General features: G+C 42.9%; 3 protein-coding genes and 2 long non-coding RNA genes across 13 annotated transcripts in view; 2 read left to right on the forward strand and 3 right to left on the reverse strand.

The window, feature by feature from the left end:
- The first annotated feature begins 517 nt into the window (after window positions 1-517).
- Window positions 518-7,387, forward strand: ttll3 (tubulin tyrosine ligase-like family, member 3). 4 transcript variants are annotated; one of them, XM_035632399.2, is made up of 13 exons: window positions 525-588; window positions 1,298-1,362; window positions 1,457-1,575; window positions 1,673-1,841; window positions 2,105-2,160; window positions 2,312-2,440; window positions 2,541-2,655; window positions 2,873-2,989; window positions 3,078-3,249; window positions 3,750-3,898; window positions 4,270-4,513; window positions 4,598-5,033; window positions 5,151-7,382. In XM_035632399.2, exons 2-13 carry the CDS (start codon window positions 1,347-1,349, stop codon window positions 5,940-5,942), a joined length of 2,514 nt encoding a protein of 837 aa, XP_035488292.1. In that variant the 5' UTR covers window positions 525-588; window positions 1,298-1,346; the 3' UTR covers window positions 5,943-7,382. The 4 variants fall into 4 exon arrangements, with proteins under 4 accessions (XP_035488283.1, XP_035488290.1, XP_035488291.1 ...); XM_035632397.2 differs by having other exon boundaries at window positions 521-588; window positions 4,598-7,385; XM_035632398.2 differs by having other exon boundaries at window positions 522-588; window positions 4,270-5,033; window positions 5,151-7,384.
- Window positions 2,512-6,595, reverse strand: LOC118309850. The gene is made up of 3 exons (XR_004793629.2): window positions 6,466-6,595; window positions 4,365-4,505; window positions 2,512-2,983 (listed from the first exon to the last, which is right to left on the reverse strand). It is a non-coding gene; the product is annotated as an uncharacterized LOC118309850 (long non-coding RNA).
- Window positions 7,388-7,820: 433 nt separating the features above from the next.
- LOC118309847 (class E basic helix-loop-helix protein 40) lies at window positions 7,821-11,645 on the reverse strand. The gene is made up of 5 exons (XM_035632400.2): window positions 11,222-11,645; window positions 11,041-11,104; window positions 10,665-10,772; window positions 10,134-10,257; window positions 7,821-9,885 (listed from the first exon to the last, which is right to left on the reverse strand). The coding sequence occupies exons 1-5, from the start codon at window positions 11,290-11,292 to the stop codon at window positions 8,966-8,968; spliced, it is 1,287 nt and encodes a 428-aa protein (XP_035488293.1). The 5' UTR covers window positions 11,293-11,645; the 3' UTR covers window positions 7,821-8,965.
- An 89-nt stretch (window positions 11,646-11,734) lies between these two features.
- On the forward strand, window positions 11,735-14,957 carry LOC118309851. The gene is made up of 2 exons (XR_004793630.2): window positions 11,735-11,903; window positions 13,256-14,957. It is a non-coding gene; the product is annotated as an uncharacterized LOC118309851 (long non-coding RNA).
- LOC118309843 (inositol 1,4,5-trisphosphate receptor type 1) overlaps window positions 14,234-18,704 on the reverse strand; it is a 62,177-nt gene continuing 57,706 nt past the window's right edge. For all 6 annotated transcript variants that reach the window (XM_047332757.1, XM_047332758.1, XM_035632388.2 and 3 more), the window contains 3 exons: window positions 17,059-17,219; window positions 16,036-16,197; window positions 14,234-15,471 (listed from right to left, as the gene is read on the reverse strand). In XM_047332757.1, the coding sequence (XP_047188713.1) occupies window positions 15,385-15,471; window positions 16,036-16,197; window positions 17,059-17,219 (410 nt within the window). In that variant the 3' untranslated portion in view covers window positions 14,234-15,384. The remainder of the gene's footprint in view (window positions 15,472-16,035; window positions 16,198-17,058; window positions 17,220-18,704) is intronic.

Genomic DNA, 18,704 nt, shown 5'->3' on the forward strand with positions numbered 1-18,704 from the left:
TATTTTCATCAATAAGAAAAAAAATCATTTTGCATTACAAAAATAATCTGTGAAATAACCTTAGCCATCAAAAACTGCACCAGAGAAAATAACAATTACAATAGGCCCCCTTAGAATTGAGTGAAGTAAACAAGCAAAGGTTGATGTGTATAAATGAATTGAAATATCATTAATTTATTAAAACAAGACATGGACGTATCTTATCTCGCAACACACTGCTGGAAAGACCTGAACGCCCCCTTGTGGGGAGCGAAGGCGATTGCGCGCACTGCGCTCAGGTTGCAGTCCGATGTGTCGCTGCAGGTGTAGTTGTTCTGGTGCACGTCACCTCCACATGTAGCCTGGACACCGCAGCTGAAGGTGTCACACAAGTGATCCACTTTCTTCAACGCGCGGCCAAGTGCGTCGACCTGCTGCGTGGCGTCCAGTTTCTTCCTTTTTTGGTGCGGTTGTTATGGCAACTATAAACAGAATATGGGCGCATGCATGGTTGTTATGGGAACTGTGTGCGTGCACATGAAGGGCGCCGGACCGAGGCAGTGTGTGGACAGAGAGTGGACGGGTCACTGGAGAAACGGACAACATTAGGTTGGTGTGTTGGTGTTCAGTTTAAAACCTCAGCTCGTTTGTTTTGAGTTGCATTTTAGAAATTGTTAAGGTGCATGACTGATCGCTGTTGGAGGTGACGGTGACTTGGTCGAATCCGTTTTATTTTTCGTTTAGTCAAGGCACGTTCTTCTTTTGCGCATGTGTATGTCCATAAGAAGCTGCAGAGTGACAGCCTCAGTCAGCTCTGTCCAGATTTAGATGCGTGACCCGATTTACATCCTTCCTCAGTCTGACAAAGTAGGTGCCACGTGCCACCCTATTTATGAATATGGCTTTCTCTTTTTGTCACTCAGCAACGTGTTGGTCTACAGTGAAACAAGAGTCAAGAGCCTTTGACTCTCATATGTACAGTAAAGTATTGTACCGTAAGATGGAATTCTTATTTTCACTTGGCCTCCATTGACACCAATTCAGGTTAAAAATTTAAATATGAAAGTACTACAAAATATAATATGAAATAATATAACATGTACTGTACAAACTGCAACTATATTAACACGTGTAAAAATTTTAAATATTTTTTAAAAAGTTATGCATTGTTGTGCACGGTTTTATGCACGGTATATTTTGGAAGTTCTATCAATCTTTTTGATAAATTAATTAATTAATACCTACACAACTGTAAAAAATTATCTCCTATAAGATTGTGTGAAAGTGATTGATTTTAATAACATATTTGTGCTGACAGAGAACTGAATACATCACACTGACCAACTGAGAGAACTTAATGCAGTAATATGCAGCAAATGCCAGGTATTGTAAGTGCAAACGGATCAAATATCTGAATATTCACAAATATATATAAAAAAAATTTGAGACAAATTCTTATTTTTCTTTTTTCCCTCAGTCTTACAATCCACCGTGGCTCCAGTGGAGGGGCGGTCTCACCGCACTATGCTCAGCCTGCCTGCGATCAAGCCAGACAGGTTGAAAACAGCTAAAGCTCTGGTGGAGAAAGCGGTCAAGGTGATTTTATGAACAAACCAGATTTTCCTGATTTGCCACGTATTATTCAACACCTGAAATCGATGCCTCTCTTGAATTTCCTTATCGACTATCTCAGTTGAGAAAAGTGTTTTCAGTGCAAGGGCCCTATCCTGTGATCCGTGCCGCCTTATGGGCCAGAGGGTGGGTGGAACGTCGTTTGCCCCATATGGTTCAGAGACCACCTCGTTGCCATGGTGATGAGGAGGAGGATGGTGATGATGGTGATGTCAATGCTGATGTTACTGGTGAGATAAAGAGTTTGAGAGAAAGACAAAGTCTTTTGAGTGTGTGTGTGTGTGTGTCTTTACAGTCTTGCACAAATAAAACCAGCAAAATTCGAGGCAAAATATTTCTTTCTTTCATCCAAACTTGTTTTTTTTCTGCCCGTCCAAGGATTTAAATTTTGTCTAAAGGAAAGATCAGTAAAATTCTCGGGTAGCCCTCTAACTAAACTAAACACACGCACGCACGCACGCGCGCGCGCATCCATTTACTTATCTGTTTTCAGAGAGGGTGGCTGAAGCTGTGAAAGAGGAGAACCTTGATGACATGTATGACCTCATGGTAAGATAACGTTCAAGTGAACCAAACAACTTGTCTTCTGAAAGCAATTGTGTACGTGCATTACATTACTGTAAAAACTGCCATGTGTCCTTTTTCCATGATGCTATTCTTTCAGGCCCGCTTACTAAACATTTCCTTAACCTTTTCTTAGTCTCGCCTGGTTCGAAATGAAACAGCATATTTCTACTGGACGACACGACGTGACTATATCGACTGTGGCTCCTTGCGGAGTGACCAAATGACCAATCACTATGCAAATGCAGGAACTTTTACCACTAAGGTCTCATTTTAAAAGTTTTTAATGATTGGCTCACAAAAATTGCAACTTTGGCTGTTCTGTCAACTAGTTGTCTATGTCTCCTCCGACATGTTCCTCTCAGGTGGGGCTCTGTGTGAACCTGCGAAACCTTCAGTGGTTTGACACAGCGGATCCTGACACCTTCTTCCCAAGATGCTACAGACTTGGAGCAGAGGATGAAAAGCATGCGTTTATAGGTTTGCTATGTGGCTCTATTAACACGTAGCCAAACTGCCTTTGTATCAAAGATGCAAGGGTGTGAATGGAACACGGAAAGAGGCATATTTACGTTCAGGATCAATAGCAAGTGTAAACGAAAGTTTTAAGATGACTTATCACGCTTCACATTATATTCGCATCTTTACCAAACCTATGTCCCTTCTGCATCTCCCTCTGTATGTGGTGAAAACCAAGAGGACTTCAGAAGGACTGCTTGCACCAGCCTGCTGCAGCATGTTGTCGAGAAGAGTAGACGGAGGAAGAAGGAAGCAGAGGTCGATCAACGAAAAGGCAGAAATGGCGTTTCTGAAAGTAAAATAAACACAAATATTCTCGATATGTCATGATGTGAAGTGCAGAACAGCGATAATGTATCAAACCGTTCTTTTTTTCCCCAAAGAGTCAGATAATGTGGAGCATCGATTTGTTGGTCCAGAAATGATCGACACAGCCTTACACGCGTGTCAAGAGTTTCTCAGTGTTTTAGAGCATGGTGACATTGATGTAACGAGCCCTGCAGTGGAGGAGCAGCGGTGGGCGGAGTTTCTGCAAGACTACTACATGGTTGTGCAGTGAGTTTTTATTTTGTTCCTGGGAGCTTCTATAGTGTTTGCTGGAATGATCCTTCTTTGGTCAGAATACATGTCAGTAAAACTCACCAAAATGTGCCTAAAAGAACTTATTAGTCAATTTTCAGATGAGTATCGCAAGAAATATACAAAAAATGCACACTGTATGTGTTTTAAAATAGATCTTAGGACTCTAACTTCATGTTAGGACTCAGGTCGGGGTTAAGTTTTTAATTTGAGATTGAGTGTTGAATTTAAATATTGACATGAAATTATTTTTGATATAAATTTGGATTAAAGATAGAGTAAAGATAACAATAAAGATAAAGATAGATATAAAAAAGATTGAAAGATTGATATACATGTCTTCATGTCTGGACACATAAGAGTTCTTTGAGAGGATAAAAACTGTCTGGAGTAAAGTATATATTAGTAATATGATTTCAATAAATCTGTTAATTAATAAAGTCGGTCTGAAATTCTAATTAAACGCTTGTGTGCAGGGAAGGTGCACTGATCAGGGGCAGCACTGTGTTTGCAGAGCGTTGCAAAGCCATGCTAACCCGACTGCAGGAGGTTTGCCCTCAGCTGGACACGGACGGACTAAATAACATCTGGATCATTAAACCAGGTGCCAAGTCAAGAGGACGAGGTGAGGCTATATATTAATGTAATAAGCTGATATTGAACCGATACTTTAAGGCTGCACAAATTGGCAATACTGATCAAGATGTCTTTCTTTTCTTTGTCCTATATATTACTGAAGTAGTGTGAGCTGTGACTCGAAGATGTTGCTATTGCTCCAATTTCATACACTAAGCTGCAACAAAGGGAATGATGTCATCATTGTGAGATGCTGGCCAGTAACTGTAAACACAACCAACCAAAACCTGCTACCATCTCAAGCATGTCCTCTTGTTATCAGCCACTGAAATCCCTCCTGTCATAATTTCTGTTATTTTATGTTATTTTTTTTTTTTTTTTCCATTTCCGTTGTCATGCCAACCACCTCCCTCCGTGCAGGTATTATGTGTATGAACCGCCTGGAAGAGATTTTGTCCCTAGTGGACACAGACAGAGCCATTACTAAGGAGAGCAAGTGGGTGGTTCAGAAGTACCTGGAACGTCCTCTGTTGGTCCACGGCACCAAGTTTGACCTCCGTCAGTGGTTCCTGGTGACCGACTGGAACCCTCTGACTGTGTGGTTCTACAGAGAGTGCTACCTGCGCTTCTCCACTCAGCCCTACTCTACGAAAACTCTGGACAGGTCAGACAAACAGGAGAAAACAAATGATATACTTCCCAGTGACAGTTACCTTCGCGGATCTACCTTGTTCATTGTTTTCCACAGCTCAATCCACCTGTGCAACAACTCCATCCAGAAGCACTTCCAGCCATCTCGTGAACGGCATCCAGGCGTGCCTCCGGACAACATGTGGTCCTGCTCGCAGTTTAAGGCTTATCTGCAGCAGCAGGGCTGTGGGGCCGAGTGGGAGGTGGTGGTGGTCCCAGGCATGCAACAAGCGGTGGTCCACGCCCTGCAGACAGCCCAGGACCTGGTCGCGCCCCGCAAGGCAAGCTTTGAGCTCTACGGAGCCGACTTCATGCTGGGCAGAGATCTGAGGCCCTGGCTCCTGGAGATCAATGCCAGTCCGACTATGGCCTGTTCCACGGCCGTGACTGCCCGCCTCTGCCCCGCTGTGCAGCTGGACACACTGAGGGTCGTGATGGATTGGCGGGCTGATCCTAGTGCTTACACCGGAGGCTTCCGGCTGATCTACAAACAGGTGCTAATACCATATCTTTTAAGGCAATGGGTGTTCATTTTATTGGAAATTCCGCTGAAGAAAAGATGCTATTACAAAAATCATTTGGTTTTTTTTCTGACTTTTTCACCCTCCCAGCCTGCAGTTGAAGTTCCTCAGTATATGGGCATGAACCTGATGGTGGAAGGAGCCGGTGTGAGGCGATCCAGACCTCTCCTTCATAGGCAATCTCTTATTTCTAATGCACCTCTCGCAGTCCGGTTCCCCTCGGACCAGACATCTTCAGAGGGGGTTGAATCAACAAATAAACCGTCACGTCTAAAGTCCCAGACTGTGGCTGCTTTTCGTTACTCACTCAAGGAGAACCGAACTGTTGAACAGAAAAAAAGGCAGCAGACATCCACATCTCCAAAGAGGGCACGTGACGGGAGAACAGATGTTCAGAATACCCAGAATACCTCCTGTGATCCCAGGTCCTGCCACAGTCTGGTGTCTGAACAGCCGTTATTAGTGCACACCAAACCTCAGAGGAAAGTGCAATGTTTGGGTTTGCGCCTCGGTGCCAACAGGGCAGCTCTAGTCCCACGGAGTCTGTCTTTTCCCCTCAGCCCCCCTCACAGCACGCCACACTGTAAATCTGAGCCCCATCGGGGCCATGGATCACACATCTCCAGATCCTTCCTTACCCAGACTGCATTTGAGCCCCATCACAAAGCTTCTACTCGGGTCTTTCCTTCACTCCAGGGTCGTCTACCAACACTGGAGATCTTTAGTCTGCGACCAAACATTGTGGCTGGAACCGCTGCCTGTCGTGATCCGAGTTTGTCCTCTCATCCCAGCCTCCACGGCCATCACCTATTCCTCCGTTCTCATAGGCAAAAGACCAAGACCAAATATAAAGGAGACTGCACCTGGGAACATGGACACTAGTGGTGCTGTGTGTGTGAAGAAGATGGAAACCAAACAGGAGGAAGTACTGAGGCGGTTTTGTCAGTTACAACAACATTCTTAATCTACATATGAATGGCTGGAACCTGATGAACACTGTATTACTTTTTTATAATGTGTAGAATTTACATGTGATCATACCATAATTCTGATGGCATAGCGTTTTGTTTGTAGTAAGTTTTACGATATCTTACACTCAGATAATTTACACACCTAACATCAATGAAATATAAATTAAGTGATACAAAACAAACAAAGTGTTGAAAGGTTGAAATGAAAATCATGTTAATGATTTACTATTATGATACTAGTAACTTTTTTGCTCATTCAAAAATGTTTGTGGTATTTACAAAAAATAGCTTGATGGGTGAAACTGATTGCGCACACACACACACACACACACACACACACACACACACACACACACACAGAGTTAGACAAATGTAAATATACATGGATGGGACGTCTTACCAAAGTAAAACACAGACAAAGAAAAACAAATTACCTCTTCGGCTGCATGGCATGCTGCAAACAAGGGAATAATATTTCAGTCTTCAGAAGTCCTTTTAACTTTTTACAAATGTTTTTTTTTCATAAACGTCACCGGAGCAGCACACAGGTGATCTGATCTCTTCTGCTCACTTCCTTGTCGCTCCAAATCACGCAAGAGCAGCGTCATGAGACTTAGAAACTTCCGCCGAGACTTCAAAATATATTTGTTTTAATATAATAATATAATATAATCTCTTCTAGGCTTGCCAAAATAATGTGGGAATGCCAAATTTAACTTACATATATTATTAATTATAACACAGTGGCCTCAGAAATAGTTAAACATCATACAAATTATGAAAATGACACAATGTCCCAGACCGGATGTAGGTATTAATGTCCCCAGCAGGTGGCAATAAAGGTTCAATGATATAATAGGAGGTTTATGCCAATGCCTTGATGGAGGGAGCTGCGAAAGGGCAGGACAGAATGAGAAGCCTTTATTTAGAATTTGGCAAATCAACATTAGACATCGAGGGAAAAGTTGGATATTGCTTGATCAACGGACCTTCCCTGAGTTGTATAGACAACAACACACATGCAATTGCCAAATTTTTAATCAAATAGATTCAAATATCTACAAATTTCATCTCATGACAGCGATCAAAACATGCAAACCCGTGAAGCAAGGGTTCAGTAGGAATGAATGACATTTAGATTGCAGGCCGTGGCTCTAGACTGTGGTTTGTATAAGACAAGTCAAATATGGAACACAACGACACTCATTCAGCTCAGAGACAACAGCGGAAACAACAATGTGGTTGAAGAGTTTATGACGTTGAGCAATGACACTGGGATGCTCTTGGCTTGTGTAGAAATGGCAATGTTTTGATTTTGTTTTGCCGCCAGAGATAAAAGCTATAATTGTATGCACTTTGACTGAGCTTGGAAATGTGATTTTACAACACAGGTTATGGTGATATGTAATGTATTTGGATATGTCTGCAGTATAGGTCAAATATAGTGTAAATATAGAGCAATATGTCACAATTCTGGGATTTCCTATTGAATCGGGCAGCTGGTAAGAAACGTGGGACATCTTTACCCATCAGGGAGATGGGTCCTGATTATTGCCTCAGGAGATTAACTTAAATAGTTTGCATTCATGTGTTTACTTGTGTTAGTGGGAACAGACGGTTCACCAGCAGTGGGCCCGGGCCACGTCGCTGCATTTGCAAAAGCGTTCCCAGTGACATGGGTGTTTTGGTGCCGGACAATAACTAAATCTGGAAATATTGACTTCCACTCCTTGCCCCTTTCACACACACACTCTTCCTCTTTCATACAAATACAGTCAAAGCAATTTTCCACAGGAAAAAATACTTTATTAATACACCTATATAATGTATATCAACATTTATAGACAAAATATGTACATCAAACCTCTTTCGTGTAGGTCCCAAAATATAAAATCTCAAGTACCTCTTTCTATAGAAAACTAGTCGTCTGGTTAAAACTTTTACATTCACTTCTCTCCTCCTCCTCCCTCCTTTGACTCCAGTATTAATACGCAGTACAGAGAATGAACATCTGAGATTTATCAGCTTTTCACAAGTAAAAGGCAACAGCAAGAACAAACACCAGGTTTGACTTGAGCGGAAACAGATGTTGAGTATGCAGACCTGGTCCAGCACAGTGCTACAGTATGTACACAGTATCTGAGTACACAACGTACAATTGTCTTCACTCTGCCCTCCGTCTGTCTCTCCCGATGGACAGAGTGCAAGGACAGGTATCAAAAAAAAAGAAATGTACATGAAGTCTATGAACAATAATTACAGAAACTCCAACTCAACTGTCTGTTTGTCAACGAAAAACGAGACTTCTCATTCAGTGTGGTCATGTGGCGGCCATTCCTCCATCCGAGAATTGGGCTGACCCTTAATCTCATCTGTACACACTTAAGGAAACCCTTGTATTTTATGATGCCTGTCATCATAGTGCCTGTTCCTTTATGATAATGGAGACTTACAGGACATAGGCAGGACGAACTTTGGGTGATATTTTACCTCTAACATTTGGTGCAATGGTTCCTAGATGGCATGTCTCTATCGAAACAGCTACAAGTGAAATGCATCAGTGTCATCGGCATTTGTACTTTAACAGCAGCATCTGAAACATTTCTTTCTTTACATTCAACCAAGTGTGTGTGTGTGTGTGCATGTGTGTATCTTTTTGTGTATGCAGGGCAGGTCCGGTTTATATGATACATATGCACTGAGTAATATCACTGAGCATTAAACATTCAACCAGAATTTTGCATCCATCCAAGAGTGGATGGATGCTGCTCCACCCTCCACCTCTTCTTGATCATTTCTACAAGTCCTCTCATTTGCTGTTTTCGCCTCCAAGTTGAGGAACGGAGGAGAGGAATGAGGATGGATTATGGAACGGCTCAGTTTTCTTCTCCCTCATACTATTGTCTCTGCTCCAGGGTACTTTAACAGGATATCTCAGTCTTTGGTTTCCAGGTTGAGTGGTGGTACCTGCTTTAATGCCTGAAGGAGGGCAGGGGAGTCCATGGGGGTCTGAGACATGGCCGGGGCAGGAGAGCCTCCCCTGGGAGACAACATGAGCTGAGGTGGAGGCGGTCTTTCGCTGGACATGGCAGGTGGGGAGCCTCCCACACCAGAGTAGAGCATGGGCACAGCCCCTGGGTACCAGCATTTCTCCAGCATTGGCAAGTAGGCTGCAGCAGAGGGTGGAATGAGGTAGAAAGGCATGCAGAGGGGATGTGGAGCGGGTGGATGGTTGGGGGACACGCTCATGTAACTGCCGTAACCGGTGGAGGACGATGAAGTCGAGGACTCCCCACCCGAGAGCAGCTCGTCTTCAGACGACTCCACCCGGGGTCTTTTGTGGCGTGGCTCGTCATCCTCCTGCTTGATGCTCGAGCTCTGCCTCTCCCCCAGCACTCGCTTCAGCTGGCTCTCATGGCCGTAGTAATCTGGGCGCCGCTGCGACGCCCCGGATTCGTTCTTCTCCAGCTCTCCCCCATAGCCGCTGTCTGTATCAGTATCACTGCCACTCTGCTCGCTGCTCATTGGAGCGTAGGCTCGCTGGATGACGGGCACACAGTTCCTCCCGTAGCCCTCACTGGGTTTAGGGGGTGAGCTGGTGTGCATCACTTTGTGAGGCTGGTGCTGGTGGTAGGTGGGGATTTCCTCGTGACGGGGGCTGAGAGGGGTACGGGGTCGGCTTGGACTTTGCAGCACCTCTGCAGCCAACTTGTGAAGATGACTGATCACGTGCGAGGGCGTGAACTCTCCATCAGTCTCATGGTTGGCTAGAAACTGAAGAATCTCTTTGGCACACACGTGGAAGCCAGAGCAGAACATCTCCTCGGACTTCTCCTGGCTGACAGTAGGCTGCTCTGTAAGCACAGAAAAAAACCCCACATGGTCAGAAATTGTCTAGTTTGGCATAGATGGGATATTTTGCGAGTTTTCAGTCTCTTTTCCAACAGCTGTAGCTATGTTTGAAGTTGCTTATTGGCCTGAAATTCTGTATATCCCTGTCATTGTATATTCTGAATTCTATCCCGCAAAAACATCTTGTTCTATATGTGTATTTGTGTGTGTGTGTGTGTGTGTGCGTGTGTGTGAGTGGTCCGCAGCTCACCAATTTGCATGCCATTCTGCAGAGCGAGGATCTTCTGCTGCTGTTGCTCCAGGAGCGAGGTGAGGGCTTTCACGTGCTTGAGCGTCAGCTCTAAAACCACGGCCTTCTCCAGATGGCCCAGAGTCTGCAGGAGACACACACAGTCAGCACATCCTCCCCTCCAACACAACATGTACGAATCAAGCTTTTTACTTTTTGCCCCCCACTCATGCACGATCTCATAATCAGAAATTGCAACAGCAGAAAACACCAGGGAAAATAAAGATTATATAATAAAATAATTAAAATAAAATTCAGAAATGATATCTTCACTACTTAATTCATTTATTGTACACCTACAATAGATTTCGGATGTATCTTTTTTCTTTTTTTTAATCCTCACTAAAAAAAACTGAAACGTGACAGAAGACACATCCTTCACTGCTGACGCACAGAGGGTGTAATGACACCGAACAGCCACTCGGTGGTGCATGTCCCTCGGTGCAGTGAGTGAATCCCATCATCCCTCCCTGCTACACCGCGTGGACTCACCGTGAGTTTCAGGTGCTCCGGTAATAAATCTTTCAACTGCGCGATGCACTCGTTAATCCGATCACGCCTCTTCTTCTCAATGAGTCTGTGGGGCAGTTTGTAGGTTTCCTGCAAGAAATAAGAAAATAGAAGAGTTCTGTTTAGGGTGGATTCAGCTGATGTGAGCGCGCACAGCCAGCCTCCTCATGACCGGAGGCAGACAAGGAGAGGGAGGTCTCCAGGAGTTATGTCATAGCAGAAATGAGGTCAGCCATTTATGGGACTGTACAGGACTGGCAACCTAATTCCTCCTATGACGCTCACAGTCTCCAATAAAAACTCTGCGGTTAGATAATAACGTATCAAGGGGAAGCAATAAAGAGGAATAAAGACGAACCTTGCTCTCCTCTCCTCTCTTCAATCCCCTCCTGGGTTTATAAACATACATCGGGAAATCCATCCTAAAGGAACATTAAAAAGAAGAGGGTTAGAACAGTGAGACGCGGTGAGAGGCTTTGGCGAAGTGTATGAGATATAATAAACACCAGGGACAGAGGGTTTAGAAGTGGAGAACTTACCCCTGCAAGTCTGACAGATCCGCCTGGTGTTTGGACAGAGGAGGTGGCTGCGCGCTTGGAATTCGCTCCATTCGTTTTAGTCCCAACTGGACGCACAGAGTCGAGTTCCTTTCCCGGTACAGTCACGAACAAACACGCATTTATTTCAGTGCTCTGAAAAACAAAATGTTTGCTGAACGCGCCAAGGTGTTTTTTCAGAAGAAGAAGAAAAAAAATGCTTAAAAAATGCTCAGAAATGTGTCATGATTCAAAGCCAGTCTAATTCATCTAGAGGTAATTCAGGGTCTGACGGTTCGAAGTTAGTCCTTTAGCGCACTCCACAGAAGGAAGGCAGTCGGGAGAGTGGGGGAGGACGGAGCGACGAGTTAAATAAACCCTGTGACTCTGCGCTCGGCCCGACCTGCCTCCGTCACATGAGGCTCACGTGTCGCGCGGCGCTGCATCCCCGGCGGAGGGACGGCCCACTTCTCCGCCGACAACGAGCCCCAGTGGGCGGACGGCGGCGCACGTCAGCGCGGAGGGAGGCGCGTGTCGCGTCCCGTGTACCACCACGCTGCAGTGTATCGAAACAAGGCGGACGCACGCCCGCGCGCCACGGCCCCGGGAACGTGCCGGCACTGGACCGTGGGTGGGTGCAGTGTTCAGGATGGGCTGGTGTGCGAGGGGAGAGCTGAGTGACAAGGTATCTTACCTACAGCTAATATATATATATATATATATATATATATATATACACACACACACATACATATATACATATATATATATACACACACATATATATATATATACATACATATATATATTTGTATTTATTTATTTATTTTTATATATATATACCTACAGCATATATATATATATATAAATCTACATCTAATATATAAATTATAAGGCTAAAGGCGTTAAATGATACCCTTATCATGCTATAGACATGCCACATCATGTCACCAAGCGTAATGAAGTATTTGATCGTTGGTGGGTAGGTTTTAAAAAACGCCACGAGCTCTACACTCAGAGGACAACGTCATTCAACCGCTTATATATTTGTGGTTTCATGTTAAACGTGCTATAAAGAATAAACTAAATGAGCCCACTGGCAAATGGAGAGTTGTTGCCGCAGGTGTTACAACAGGCTATTTTCCATCCATCATACACATCATCATCAACAATAACAACAACAACAACAACAATAATAAAATGATCTGAATTCATTATTCCGTTATATTGATTTGCATGTCTGCAGAAACAATGCAGGTGCAGAGCTTGATAAACAGGAGAAGCACGTGCACCTGTGCGTGGCTGGCTGTGTGCACGGAGTCCGGGCTTGTTGTCGGTTGGTGGGTGGGTGGGGGCTGTCACGTTGATCCCCTCATGGCCCCGGGAGCCCGCTGAGCGCACACGGCAGCTGCACCTGTCTGCTGCAGGCTACAGGAGGGCACACATCACACAGGCACACGCGTTGCACATGGAAGAGTCTGCAATAACATGTTCGTGGAACATTTACGTGGCAATAATCAGTGGTCCCAGTATCAGAACCCACTGAATTGTGCCTCTGCTAAAGTTGAATTCAGTCTGAATAAGCGACTCCATGTTTTATGCAGCTACACGCAATCGTATCTATCACAGAAGAAATGCTGATGTGAATAGAGAAAAGCTGTAAGGCTAACCACAGCTAATTGTTCCCTCATTTAGTTTCTTAGGACCTTTTCCTGGAAACCATATCAAAATCCCAGAACCAAATAAACTTTTGTTAAAATCACTAGGACATGGATTTTGAAAACTTTATAGGATCCAAAAAACTAGTCCAGCCCCACAGAGCACTGGACCTTTAATTTAAAAGTTGTATTTATAGACACAGTGAGGTTTGATGTACTCTTAAAGTCACTAGAGGTAAATATTGTTTTCTCTCCTCCTAAACGACAAATACAAGAGAAAAGAAAGTAGCATATGCCATAACTGTTTTTATAATCTCAGATGACACCGACCTTGAAAAGAGGACCTGATCTGATCTAAACAGATTTTTGTTTTCCGTAGGTAACAGTGAGGGTCTTCGTTCTTCCTGAAAGCTTCAATCCAAGGAAGATGTCAGTGGCCTTAACGGAAAAAGCCTGTTAGAAAATTCATAGAGTGTAGTAAATTGAATAGAAGTGGCTACAGGAAACAGTAATTACAAGATGACAAGAACACCAGTGATTTAAATGTAATTAAATAACCTCAACAACAAACCCCGTGAACATAATCTAAGGCAAATGCAGTACTTGAATTAGATTTGCTTTTTTTTTTTGTAAGCCTGACAATGGTACAATTCAAGTGTGGATCTTGTAAGATTCTGGAGAATATTTGGGAAAACAACTCTTGATCTTTCTTTTTTTACGGAGCAACATGTTTACTCTGTTGGACAAAATTGTCCGGTAACTGAATAACAATATAACGTAGGCTGTTAAAAACAAATTGGCTTAAGATGTTAAAAAAAAAAATTGCATTCACGTATGTGATCAATAAGGCCACTGGCAGGCAGAACGACGTGGTCGAGTGTCACAACAGGCTCATTGAGAAACAGTTCAGGCAATTTTCTTTGGTATGTATGTTTGTCTGGACTATAATTAAAGTACAACACCAGTCCTCTGACAATCCAAATAGAAAGCAAACAACTTAAAATTTCTTCAAATGGTTCTCCTGTGCTTTGAGCTCAACATGTCACCGTGCTGTATTTCCTAATACAACATGGCTATAAGGTTAGTGCATCCCTCAAATGAAGAGGATCGCTGACAAGAGTTCATCTGCCAGCTACTCACACTTACTTCTCTGTGACTCTCTTCTGACTGCTGCACTTCAGATGGATCATTTCCCACAAATAGTCAGCTACACAGATAACACGATACGCACTAAGGCACAAAAACGAACTTCATGGCAAAGACTGAATGGCAGCATTCCCACTACCCTTAGTTCCACAAAGTGTATGTCCTGGCCATGCTCTTGGCTGATGCAGATACTGTTCAATACTCAGCATCAGACTGTTTTACACACTTGTTTATTTAAATATATACTCCAAGATTGGAATGTACAATTCAGACACAAACCATCTATTAGTACAAAAGTTCAGTTTGGTCAAGCCACACTCCAAATGACATCTTTTATACACATACACAACCACCCACCCACACGCACTCATTCATTCTGTTGTGGTTCTTTTACAAAGTGACCAACCCAAAAAGTAACAATTGTTTGTGTGCTACAGAAAACCTCAGTGCTTCAGGACTAAATGAATTAAAGAAAAGATTAAATAATTCAGTGCACAGAAGAAGAATAAATCTCCTTCACCTCTACTCCCGAAAATCCTTTAACTTTGGTTCTCATTATAAGCACAACGTGGAACTGCAGTCATATGATTTACTCCTTCATCTCCAGTATGTTCATAAAGGTCATTATTCAAAATAAAAAAAAGGTTAAAGCAGAACCTTCATTCAAGATTACTTAGTATTATGAAAGTGATAACAAATCCTTGTCCGCCGGATTACAAACAAACAACACTGTGAAGATTTTCTAACAGCATTTTAGAAACATTGGAAAATATAATGAATTCCTCAGGTTTGTAGAGTTGTTTGTGTCCTTATCTTAAATATATGATCATTTCATATATATCATTCCTATTTAGACTTTGCATATAACATAAGTTGTCCTACTGCTGTCAGACAAAAAAATAATTCAATAATATCTTGTAGAGTTCAAAGAAACCTTCAAATGCACGTGACCTGAGTTTGGTGGTGCAACCCTGAGGATTAAAACCTCGATACAAGGCCACTTGAGAGGAAAAGTTCCTCGGGAACAATGGCTGAACTTTGGCATGCCGTCAGTGTGGTACATTGCAGAAGGCATTCTGGGTAGTAAAGCTGTCAAAGTCAGTATTTTGTTTTATCTCCTCAACCTACAAGACTGGCTTCCCAGGTCCCGTGGCACTTGGTGCATAGTCCACCCGCACAGACGCATCGGCACCTCGAGTGACATCCTCAGATAACTTTCACTTCACAGACACCCAGAAGTGAAGAGTGTCTGCGGAAGGTATACAGTCAGACCTAAATACACACTGGAGAAAGACACGTTTTGGCATTCTCCCGTTTAAAAATGTGAGGAGGCACACAGGCACCAGTGAAGCCCGGGAATCCTCAGGCAGGCTGCTGGGGGTTGATGTTCATGTGAGGGGGATGCCCAAGCAGACCGATTCGTTGCTTCTGCTTCCTCTGCTCCGTCATCTGCGAGGAAACAGAGACCAGTTTGTGGTTGACATTTCCCTCACCTTCGTAGAATGGCACGGATTCATTATGACCACAATGTAGATTAAAAGGTACGCCGTGGAGTTTTTAGCAGTGCAGTAGCGCTAAAACAGTGTATATACTGCTGGAACCAAATTTTGTATACGCAAAGGAGCATATAGAGGAAAACACTAGAGCATGCTGGTTGTAGTAACGTAGTAATGAGACACTGTGGCTACACAGGGAAAAAGAAGACATAGATGTAAATAAACAACACACGACTTGAAAATGCATGAAAAATCCCAATAATACACAGACTAAGATATTAGCTCTTAGTCTGTGTTAGCTTAGGTTGTCTGAGTCACCAGTTCCATTACGGTGATAGTACAACTTTGTATATATATATAAGGGCCCCAATAACTCCCCCCATGTTGTTTATTATAATGTGGTGGTCTTAGGTAAATAGTGGTGGTCAAAAATGTCCCACAGGCTGAACATTTAAAGAACAGTCAAAGCTATACAACTACAAACTGAGGGAGAGCATGATTTACTGTTACAATATACCTGCTCCTTGAGCTCGGTCAGCTGTCCAGACAGGTTGGCCACCAGTCTCATGGTCGACTCCAGCTTCTCCTGCAGGTTCCTGATTTCATTCTGCTCACCCTCTGCGTCGCTGCTCACCAGTGACATGGCGCGCATCCGTGGAAACCAGTCCAGGTTGTGCTCCTGTGGTCGACCAAGCATATAATCCTCAGACTTTTGTCTTTTCTTTTTATTTTAAACTCGCAAGTTGATTTAGGAGGACATAATAAAGTGGTAGTTGTGGCAAAAAAAGGGTTTCTAACAGGAAGGCATTAATGTTTGGCAACAAAGTGCTTCAATGTGACCACATGACATCTGTAGTCCAGAGGAACAAGCTTATACGGCTTTATTACTGCAGAATGAGAACATACTATACTAAAATGGAAATCCCCATCGTATTTGAATCAGTTTATTAGACAGGCCATGACTGCAGCTCAGGTCTCGTTTCACTCACTACCTGTTTAGTGGCACCCACGCGTTTGTACCATCTAATGTGCATCACTGGCATGTCTGTCAGTTGAAATCAAAATAAAAAGAGGAACAGATTACTGCACCAAGGTGTGATGTGTGATTGGCCAGTACATGAGTCTGGTGCAGCTGCATAACCTGAAAAACTCTGCTCGATCATAGTTGTGACCCAAACGTAAAAAACGCTATCATAGTAATCTTTCATTCAGGAATGTATAGGACTAGTCAGAAGCCATGGGATACACTAATTCCACAGAATGGCCGTGAAATGATGAATGTACAGTATGAGAGAGAAATGTAAAAGTCATCAAGCAGTGAACTATCTGTGGAGCAGACAAGCGTTTCTTTGCAGAAAAAACATGAACAAAACTTTTCCCTTTATATTCCCTCTAGACATCTACTGTCCTGCTGCAGCTCGGTGATCTCACGCACCATGTGAGCTGCCCCCGCACAGTGTGGTCTGATGTCAAATTTACTTTAGTCTATTGTAAAAAGTTGCGTGTGTGTTTGTTTAAAGGTGTATTGCATTTTGTTTACCTTGATCATCTCAGCCACGTAGCTCTCCGGGCCCGTGTACTCGGTGGAATCCTTAACTTTTACCAGCACAATAAAGAACAGGTAGTGCCACATGTTGTGCTCCTCTTTGATGTGCCCCTCAAAAGTCACCGTTTTGTTGTCAAACTTGTCTCGCTCCAGGCCTGTAGAGGGGCGACAACACACATCATTTACGGTACCACGTTTGAGGGGACAAAAAGAGAAAATTAAAAAGAAGCAGACCTTTATTTGACCAGTTTCTGTTTCACGACACACTTTCAGATTGCGTGTTTCTTTGGAAAAAACAACATAAAACTGAAACCTGACCTTGGGGAGGGGAACACACCACTTTGACCAACTAAATGATTGAAGAAGTGTCAACATGGTGGGTTAAATAGGTTAGTACACTAAGTTAGATAGGCTGAGGTATCTCTTTGGCAAGACATACTTGAGAAAAGATCATGACAAAAGTCAGACTTGCTCAAAGGAATGAGTGTCTCTTAACTTAAGGTTGTGCAACACTTAGACACCACAACATGCACATCATGGGAAACCAGTCTCTGCCAGTTCAGAGCGGGTCATGGGAGCTGTTACAGCTAACCTATCCAGGAATCTAGATAAGCAATGTTGTATTCTGACCGTCCAAATTGAAGATAAGACAATAAAAGTAATGCTTTGCCTCACATCAATGTTACAATAATAAGAGACATTATTATCTCACTGTCTCTTCTATTCAAGTCTAAAGCAGAGTTCATTTAAAAAAAACAGTACCACACCAAATTATAGTTGAAAGCTCCAGAAAGTTTAGCATCTCCTAAGACAGGCGATCAGATGAGTGGAGCAAGTGTCGCGTCCTTCGAAGAGAAGAAAGCACTTTTTTGTTTGTTTTACACCGCACCGCAGATAGTGATGACTCAAAAGAGACAATGAAAAGAGGACAACACATTTGCTGTGGGGATTTTTGTTCAGGTGGATTTCTGAAGCAAAATAAATGTTAAATGTGGCCTGTCTGCTACAGTTGAGAAACTAGAGCAGTGTTTGTCATGATGAAATGTTATTGATTTTTTCTCAAATTTTAGCACTCCTGTAAAACAAGTCAATTTTGAAGCAAGGTGAATATGTTCAGTCTTGATTCTTGCATTTCTGGCCTGAAAATCATCAAAAGTCATTTTTCTAGTTTCAAACACCACTTTGGCCATTATGAACAAATATGCAAATTGTCAAAACAATAGATTTTCCTCTTTGAACCAAGTGTTTGTTTTTTAAACTTGACCTATAAATGCTTACTACCCCCCTTATTTTATTGCACATGAATGCTTAATGGAGCTTCCAGCTGCACAACAATGAGGACGGAAGAGACCCAGGGATAAAACCTTCCAGGGTTTGAATTAAACACGCAGACTGACTTAATATTCAAACCCATGCTACAGGACACAAACAGCATGGATCCATTGATTGTTTCTAATAATATGATGACAAGAAGAGAGAACATCAACCATTTTGAGACATTCAGTCCGTTATTAAGCTCCTATTTCACTTTTTCTACAGAGGCTGGAGGAAACTGTTTAACCGTAGGATTGAGCCTGATTCACTGAGCAAAAATAAATTCCACAGTTAAGACTCTTCCTGTCTCTGTGCAGGAAATTTGT

The sequence above is a fragment of the Scophthalmus maximus genome, chromosome 6 (assembly GCF_022379125.1).
Source record: "Scophthalmus maximus strain ysfricsl-2021 chromosome 6, ASM2237912v1, whole genome shotgun sequence".
Lineage (NCBI taxonomy): Eukaryota > Metazoa > Chordata > Actinopteri > Pleuronectiformes > Scophthalmidae > Scophthalmus > Scophthalmus maximus.